We start from the raw sequence: 9067 nt of genomic DNA, 5'->3' as shown, positions 1-9067 counted from the left end.
TTTTAATTTTTTTTTTTTTTTTTTTTTTTAGTTATGCGGAAGTTCGAGCTGAAAGAAGGCGAGATCTTGGCCTTGAAGAGTCATCAATTGAACTGGCATCCTCTTCTCTAAAGGTACCATGTCCCTTCACAGTTGAATGAGTAGGTTTTTAAACCAAACTGGGTAATTGCTTACCAGTCTTAGGAAAATATCTGCTCTTTCTTCTCTTTCTCCTTTACTCCCATCTCCTTCCAAGCCTTCAGCTGGGTTATGTCTCAGGCAGACCCTCAGAAGTTTTCCACTGCATGGCTCTAAACTGCCCGTCTTGGTTCAGGCATATAACTGCAAATTCAGCACCTGCATTGCTGCTGTTCTGCTATTCATTGTCTTTCTGAGACCATTACTCAAATGATAGGTTTAACCACCTCAGTTCAGAAGCAGGAAAGTAGGGCTGGAGCTGGAGGCCAGATTGCTGTACCTGTCACCGTTAGTAAGGCGCAGAGGGTCCGAGCACAGGGCAGTACCACATGGTACCTGTTTTGTTAATGCCCACTGATACTCAGATGAAGATTGGAAGTGAAGGAAAAACACTTATTCTTATTGCAGATTTCAGCTCTGTTTACACCATTGGGCAGGATCGCATCAAGTGTAGGCTTGTGACCAGAGCAATAATTTCTATGGCTTGACTCAGTCTGGCATCCCAACACACCTGCCCAATTAACAAGGTCATTTTAATTACTTTTAAGTTCTTCTTCTCAGTAGTCTACAAATAAGACCAGTAATCAAAGTAATTTCAAGTGGTTTGTTGTGTAATTATCATTCCATTAGCCTCATTGCTCTTCAGACTTTATTTTATAGAAGCCGTTTACGGGATGTATAGGGGAAGCTGTCCCAGAGATGTTTTGCACTTGAGCAAGGACCATCTTGCAAACAGCTGCTTCTCTGTCACCACAGCACACTTCTGTGTCTTTTTCCCCTTTCCACATGATAGCTGAGATGATATTTTTCTGCAGACCTTAAGCTGCATCTGTTGATGTAAGGCAGCTGGAGGAGAGGCAGAGTGATCACTCCCATTGCTTGATCCTCTGGAGGGGAGTGGGAAGCTGGGGGGCTCCCTGGGAGGCATGGGGAGGGTCATGGCACAGCCAACATGGTCACGCGTGTCCTGCAGATGAAACAGTCTCCTACTACCCAACAGTTATGGGCTGTTTGCCATAAACCATCTGCCAAGTGGCATCTGTCATTTTGGTGTGACGGCTCCAACGCCGTTAATATTCACTAGCTTAGGCTGTTCCCTTCTGTGGATGTGCTGCCAGGTTCCTGCCTAGAACAGTCTGCTGGGAGCGACTGCTCCCCAGGGAGCGGCGAGTGGGGTTGCAGCTCTCAGCATCGCCCGGTACCTGTCCCCCACAGAAGCCATTTGCTGTAGGTTCTCCTAGGGCTGCAGCTGATGTCCCTGTGCCACTGCTCCATGTCCCTTCCCAGCCATCTCTCTCCATCTCTGCAATGAATAAAACCATTCCCCAGCCAGCCACTCCTGCCGCCTTCATTTGTAACCTCTGCCACCACTCCCCAGTGTGCCACGGCCAACGAACTGTGACATCCCTGAAGAAATCAGGCAGAAGGAAGCTAATTATAAAAGCATATTTCCATTTGCACACAGCTCCACGGGCAGGAGAGCAGGAGGGTGGCACGCCAGAGCGCGGGGCACAGGCAGCAATCCCTGTGGCGTTCACCCGACGCACAGTGCATCCCTGCCACCGCCGCTCGCTGCCGTCCGATGGGTGTCCCGGGACAGAAATGCGTGGCATCACCCCAAAGCCAGGGGTGCTTGGGGTTTGATCCTGAGGGTCCTGTCTGCACGGGGATACCTGAAGGTTTTAGGGTGAACATTGAGGAGCAGACCAAATACTGCACCAAGGTTTGGTGGTGTGGTGCTGCAGTGCTGGCCCTCTACGCACCCAGTCTGATATTTTTCTCTGCAAACAAGCGGTCACGGAGGTGGAGGTCCCCTCTAGTGCCGTCCTCTCCTGCTGACGGTCTTGCCACTTGTGCTTCGCTCCCCACAGAGCCACAGCAGCTACCTGGACATGGGGCAGTGCGGCAGCAGCCAGGACGCCAGCCGGGAGGGAGTGTCGCTGTCGTCCCACAGCTCCCGGCGCTCCTCGCACACCGCCCTCTCCGACTCCGCGTGTAGGTGCCAGCGCGGCCGAGGGCAGCCCAGTGCAGGGGCGAGGAGCGGGCTGGAGGGCAGAGCAGCCTCCAGAATACTGGGGTTTGGCTGGGAGTGACCGAGTCAGGGCGGGAGGGGGGTGCTCAACACTGGGACCGACGTACTGTGCTGTAACAAGTTATGGTACGGCAGCAGAGCCACGGCTACGTGCTGCCTCCTCCCTCTTAAGCCCACTGCCAAGGTGAGCGCAGGTTTCCCCCGTTTGCTACCACCTAAGGGTTGTGGTGGTTTGCTGTGCCTCAGGGGACAGGAGGTGACTCACTAAGCTGAAGCAATTTGATTGAGCCCCAAACCTCACTGACAAAACTTTTATTATGGGGTAGTTTGGTCCCTGATGATAAACTCCTGCAGAAGGAGTGCAGAAGGCTGCCTGCCTTGCTGGCAGCTTCATGCCAGCTCCCATGAGTGTCCCCCCCCCTGCCCTGGGGGCAGTAGCGAGGTGCCCGCAGTGCCCGTGCGGTGCTGTGGGTAGGAGCCAACTCAGGGGGCTTTTCTTTAAATACTTGCCAGGGGGAGAGTGGGAAAGCTCCTCTGGAGACACCCATGGAGGGAAGGCTGAAACGGGGCATTAGCATCAGAAGGGAACCCCGCGAGTCAGGTGGAGAGACAGAGGGACCACGGAGGGGCAGTTCGGGAACCCAGTTTGGCAGCATTCGGGTCACTGCTCATCTGCGTAGGTGGAGTTCAGGCTTAGCTAGGGTACCCAGGCATGGGTCTGCCATATCACAGTAAACCGCCTCTTTTCCAGCCACGTCGTCCATGCGACACACGGACACCAGCACGCCCACCCGGCCGTCGGTGCCGGCGGGGCAGGTGGAGAAGGCAGCCCTACGGCTGACATTGGCTGGAAGCGCTCAGGTCAGTGGTTCCTGCGAGCAAAAACCTTTCTGATGCTGTAAAGAAATGAGCTTGACAAACCTTGATCTCGCGCTCAGAGAGGCTGGATCCCCACCTCTGAGTGTGCTGGGCGCGAGCATGGGATTTCCTGGGGCTGTGGGGAGCGCTGCTGGCCAGCAGAGCCGGTGGAGAGCTGCTAGAGGCTCCTCTGCTGCCTCCTTTCGGGATTCAGTTTGCTCCTCTAGGCCAAACGCCTTCTCACACTGCGAGCCTGCTTTTCTTGGGGTTTGTACACATGAAATGGCCTTTATCCAAAAATGGATGGTGATGCCGAGGATTTGCAATTGGCAGGGGCATGCAGGAGCTTAAATTCTCCCTTCAGACTCATCCTCAGATCTCCACGTGGAGTTGTCTAATTCCCTGCACTTGTTCATCACCGGTATGAGCTGGTATCGCACCAACTCTGCACTAGAGGTGCTATGGACCTACAGTAAGGCAAAATTTTCATTTCTAGGCCATAGCAACTTCTCAAGCCCCTGGTGAACATCTTCCTCAGCATCCCGTGGCTCAGCCAGCAGTCCCCTCTCAGCACGCTGTGATGGTACGTGGTTTATTTTTGTTAAACGCACTGGTACGGCCCGTCAGCGGGGCAGACTCGGTGGCTCCGGTTCACCGCTCTTACCTCCTTGCTGGCTGGTCCCAGTGTAGGGGCAAGGTTTCAGTGCCCTTGCTGTTGCTATTACTGAGACTTACCTGCAACCAAATTATTGCAACCACTTATTTCAGCGAGGAGACAGAGCAGGTAGGACACCCAAGGAAATAGCTTAGCGAAATATTTAGACTTGTTTTTTTACTTGTCAAAACTCTTGGGGGCTGCTGAAGGCTCATCTCTGAATTGCTAGCAACTAACTGCAGGCTGATACGGTGCTGAAGGGTTTTATTGCCCTGTTAGAGGAAGGGGATGTCAGGGAAGGTTTGAGTTAGGCCAGAAGAAGAAAAAAAAAACCGCAAGAAGAATGTGGGAGTCATAAACCATAACTATGAGGCCTGTCCTCACAGAGCTTTGAGGTCAGTGTGGTAAACGCTCAGACTATAATATAGGGATTGAAAACGGCCAGTGTAGGTGTGAAGGATGGGTCCCAGGGTGGGATTACGACCTAACTTGGGCCTGGCATTTGGCAAATACAATCAGCAGCACAACTGAAAGCCCAGCCTGGAGGTGTGGCAAGGGTTAGCATGCAGTGTCTGCCACAAAGCACAAGTGGTCCAAAATCAGCAGGGGAGTTCTGTGCTGCGCAGAAATTTAACAGACCAAGAGCTGGAGTGAGGCACTGAGTATGAGCCAGTTGTGCTGCTGCTCTGGAAGTACAGTGGTACTTTGGTTAAATATGCAATTGCCATTTTTTGTCAGCGTCATATTTTCTATGGCAAAAGCTGAAAAGCAGTTGTTTTTCTGAAGCCAGGAGCACTATGAATGTGAGTAGCAGGACTGGTCCTACCCCATGATCTTGTTCTCTGTTCTCTGCAGCCAGTGTACCATTTCCCAACCCAGCTGGGGATGATGCATCAGCTGAAAGAGCAGCTGGAGGAGAGGACACGCATACTGCAAGCTGACATCAAGACACAGCAAGAAGAGCTCCACGTCATCAAGGAGCAGCTCCAGCTAGTGCAGGACTCCAACCTGCAGGTACCCGCTGTGCCCAGGGCTCCCAAGCCCACAAACCATTTGTTTTTCCTTTGGGCACGCAGATCGGTAACAAAATAGTCAGTGGCAAAAGCATTTAGAAATGAGCTCTGGATAAATCGGTAGTTTGGTCTCAGATGTGAGAGTAGTGTCTCCTGAGAGATGAGTGGCATCAGTATCTGCTTAAGTATTGAATCAGGAATTTTCATGATTTAGAAAAAAATAATCCCAAACTAATCCAAAGTCCCCCCTGCACAAAAAGCTTGGCGGTCCCATGGCTGGTTAGTGCTGCTGGATCCCCAGTGCCGTTCCTGCAAAATGCAACAGGTGTAATGGAGCTGGCACGGTCATGGCTCTGAATAAATATTTGGCACAAGCTAACATTTGATTTTCTGTTATTCATGGTTCACTTTGCCCCTAGATTTAGAGATGTTGCTGCTGCAGTGTTATATATGTTGATAGAGACAGCCTGGGAGCCAGAGGCGGTATCTCCCAGGCAGTACAACCACCGGATGAGCTGCGACAACTCATGTATCTCTTTTACTTAAAGATGCTGATGCAGCAGCCGATCCCTGTTGTCTTTAACAACGTGCAGCACCCGAGCCCCAGGAGGCCGCCGCCGCCGGGGACGCCCAGGCACACCACAGCCAAGAAGTCACAACAGCAAGGCCTTATGGGGACGAAGCGCTACTGCAGCACCCACCTGCCGTCACCGCGCCAATTCCTCAGGGACCCCTGTGGCACGGCCGCCCAGGTCACTGGCCGCTTCATTGTCTTCGTCGTCCCCTTTCCTGGCTTTTTAAATACTTGTCTGCCGTGTCCCCCCTCCCCGTGGTCCTCTGTGCTGGTTTTACTCCATACCTGGCATTACAAAATTTGTGCTGAGAGTCAGTTACGAATGGTGTCATTCAACTGTAAAAATAAAAGTCAGGTAGCCTAAAAGCACTAGGCCCTGGGGACCTCTGGAGCCGTCCTGGTGACCAGAGAGGAACTGAGTAGGAGGCTTGGGCTCTCATTCGCTTCTCTTTGCGATTGCAACATAATGCTCATTCGTAGCCAGTGAGAGTTGTGACTTCATAACATGGGGAAGTAGGCATAATTTTAAAAGATTAATTTTCTTCTGCGTGAGAAGTCTTGGAAGGCAGCTTTGAAAAACAAGTTTGTCATCACTGGACCTAAATCCAGTATATAGATGGTCACATCTCCTTGGGAAAGAATTGAGGTGTGCAAAAGCAAAAAAGACAAAACTACTGCTTTAAAGGGTGGATGAGACACTTTCCTTGAGGACTTCAGATTTGCACTCCTCCTCCCCTCTTAAGCTGGTCTCTTCTCCCTCGAGCCTTGCATACCCTTACCCTTGTACTCTGATTTCTCAAGAGACCATCTGCTCCTACCGCTGGGGATCCCAGCACCTGCCATGCAGGGGCAGTAAATGCAAACAGGTTGGTTGTCCTGAATGGATATACTGTTCCTACTGCTGTGTTCAGGGAGAGTATTCTACTGTTCCTTTTCCCATCTGCGTACTGGAAGCAGTTATTTTAGCCTTCTATTAGGGAGCTTTAAAAACTTACGTGGGTATCTATGTCTTCATTTCAGGTACAGCAGCAGCAGCAGCACCTAATGAGAGGAACCCAAGCCCAGGAAACGTGTCTGCCAGGGCAGACGAGCATTTCAGTGCCCCTCTACAACAACCCCATGGTGTTTTCGCAAACGCATCCCATTACAGTGGCTGCACAGATACCGACTGACGGCAGCGAAAGGCAACCGCAGTCTGACTACAGCCAGGACAGGAGCCTCAGGTACGAACGCAGCCCTGCTGGGACTGTCCTGATGGCGGTGATAGAAGGTAGCAATACCTGGGCAGCGGGGAGGGCAGGCACATCTGGGCTCAGGGGGGTGATGGTCTCTGGGTGCCACAGCAGGGGCGTAGGGATGTTCCCTCCTGCAGAGCTCTGGGTTAGTGGTGAGCCCGGTGCGCGTGCAAGCAGGGTGCTGTGCACACCATGCCGTACCCTCAGGGGCCTGAAATCCTTTTCTCGCCATATTTCCATAAATTGTCCATGTAGCTCAGTAACCTTTGGACATCTGCTGCTGTCAGAGGGAGTGAACAGGAAAAACTAGCCGGGACAGCCTTTCCCAAACCTGTCTGCTTGCTCTGAAGCTCCAGACTGTCTTTTCTCCAGCCAGGACAAGTGCCATGGCAAAACCATTTTTCTTTTATACAATACTGGAAATGTTGTATAAAACGTATACGACTGCCCCAAACGATTCAAGCACCTTTCAGGGAGGTATCTGCAGCCACTGCCTCCAGGATCCAGCCATTTCAAAATACTGTGTCAGGAAACAAGATAAACCCTAGAGTTCTCACCATCTATAAAACATATTTCGTACATGAAAGATTTAGCAAGTTCCAGCTCACCTCTGTGAATGCATTACACAAGGTGATAATAAGCATCCTATTTCATTAGCTTTTCTCAGGTGATGGTTTGCACGCTTTCAGGGAGGATTTTCAGGGATTTGTTTCTAGAGACTGACAGTCAGGAGTTTGGACCTCTCCTTTCCCTGACTGTCCTCTGTCTTTCCTCCACTGCAGAAAGCTGTTGGATCAGTCTATCCAAGCCATGATGCCCGCCGCCAACAGCAGTGGCCAGTCCACGCAAAGCAGTGCCAGCAGGCAGCAAGGAAAGTAAGTCTTTGCTGGCCCTTTGTTTCCATGCAGTGTTTTAGCAGGGCACTTTATGGTGCTGAAAATTACTTTGAAAAACTTGTACGTGATCACACAAACACAAACAGTCTCAGTCTTAAAAGAAACAAAAGCTCAGCTGGTTAGGAGGAAAAGTAATGAGAATATTTGTTAATTACAAAGAACTTCATGATAACTAAAATGCTTTGAAAAAATACTTTTTTAACCGTTTTCTGGCTTAAAATGCCTAGTCAAGTCATGGAGGAGATGTACAGCCTTAAAAACCTTAAGTATCTGCAGTTCCAGTCCATGCTTGATGGGGAGGGGGAAATCTGGGGCCTGCTTTCGCCAGGCGCTGCGTGGTTTGACAAACCTTGCTCCAGTCTGGTTCCTGCAGCACTGGGGCTGCTCAGGTCCTGCTCTGGTGGTGGGTCTGGGTTTGGGTTCTCATGCCTTATTTTCCTCCTTGTGGCAGATTCATTGCAGAGCAGCAGATCTTGCCTCCCCCAATACAGATGCAACCGATTACCTGTAGCACTGTCCGACCTCCAGCCCCGTCGCCCGTTTTCTCCCCATCTCTGATGATCCCACACAGCAGCTTCACATCCCACCAGGCAAACACACCGGTTCATCTCCACCAGTGGCCACAGCAACAAGTTCAGCAGCACCGTCTCTACCTTCAGGTAATGGAGCTGGAACAGGTTTGTGAGGATGCACAGGGATGGCTTTGGGTTTGGGTTGGTTTTTTTTGAAGAAATGGGGCTTACCTGGTCAGTGCACTCACACGTCCTCCACGCCCATTGTATCTGCACGTACCCAAGTGCTCAGCCTTTCCATGCTGGCTCTGCATCCATTCGAGGCCATATTTTCCAACAAACTCAGTTATCGCTTAGCGTCCAGAAGAAGTATCCAGTTTTTCAAACACAACTTGTCACCCAGAGGAGCTCTGGTGGGAATCCTGCTGTAGACGTGAAACATGATAAGGGATCAGCTCTTTCAAAAACATGCCTCCTGCTGGTGTGTTTCAGTATAACAAGGTTTTTTATCAGCTGCCATCACTGCTTTCTTTTAATAAATGGGTGTTTCACAACACAGATCTCTGGAGAAGGTGATTTTGGTTTATCTAAGCACAGCTTCATCAGTGCATGCCAAACCAATGATGCTTCCAAGGAGAGGGGTTGTTGAAACTAATAATTAATTAGTAATACACTCTCCAAGGCTTGCCTGGTTGGCAGAGGTAAGTTACGGTCCTCCAGGCAAAGATGGTGGAAAACAAAGGAGGAGGAGTAGGTACAGCTGAAAGTAGCCATGCAGCAGGACTGGATTTAGAGCAAGAAATGAATCATTGTTGTCAGCAAATGTGGACATGAGCCATCCCCACTTTGGACACGTGTGCTCATGAGCTGCACTGAGGTCCTGAGGACTAGCAGAGTGATGGTGCTGGGGGAGATAAATAGCTCCAGAGCAACAGAAAAACAGGCTTTGGTGCCACAGTGCCTTTAACGGGGGGTTAACCAGCAAGTCCACGTCTTTAGGGTACCAACCACGGGGTGGTACATGGACAAGGTCACTCTACAACCTCTTCATTAGTTGCCTGAAGATCCTTCCCATGGAAGAGGGCAGTTGCACATCCTGCAGATTTCACCTTGTG

At 50.8% G+C, this 9067-nt stretch overlaps 1 protein-coding gene across 1 annotated transcript in view; it reads left to right on the top strand.

Annotated features, from left to right (window-relative positions):
* PASD1 (PAS domain containing 1) overlaps nucleotides 1-9067 on the top strand; it is a 27573-nt gene that overhangs the window by 18056 nt on the left and 450 nt on the right. The window contains exons 11-18 of the mRNA XM_009331017.1: nucleotides 32-113; nucleotides 2049-2172; nucleotides 2961-3070; nucleotides 4578-4736; nucleotides 5284-5488; nucleotides 6445-6532; nucleotides 7327-7419; nucleotides 7892-8099. Coding sequence (XP_009329292.1) covers nucleotides 32-113; nucleotides 2049-2172; nucleotides 2961-3070; nucleotides 4578-4736; nucleotides 5284-5488; nucleotides 6445-6532; nucleotides 7327-7419; nucleotides 7892-8099 — 1069 coding nt within the window. The remainder of the gene's footprint in view (nucleotides 1-31; nucleotides 114-2048; nucleotides 2173-2960; nucleotides 3071-4577; nucleotides 4737-5283; nucleotides 5489-6444; nucleotides 6533-7326; nucleotides 7420-7891; nucleotides 8100-9067) is intronic.

This window comes from Pygoscelis adeliae, unplaced genomic scaffold (assembly GCF_000699105.1).
Source record: "Pygoscelis adeliae isolate BGI_AS28 unplaced genomic scaffold, ASM69910v1 Scaffold100, whole genome shotgun sequence".
Lineage (NCBI taxonomy): Eukaryota > Metazoa > Chordata > Aves > Sphenisciformes > Spheniscidae > Pygoscelis > Pygoscelis adeliae.
This window is presented reverse-complemented; position numbering and strand designations above follow the sequence as displayed.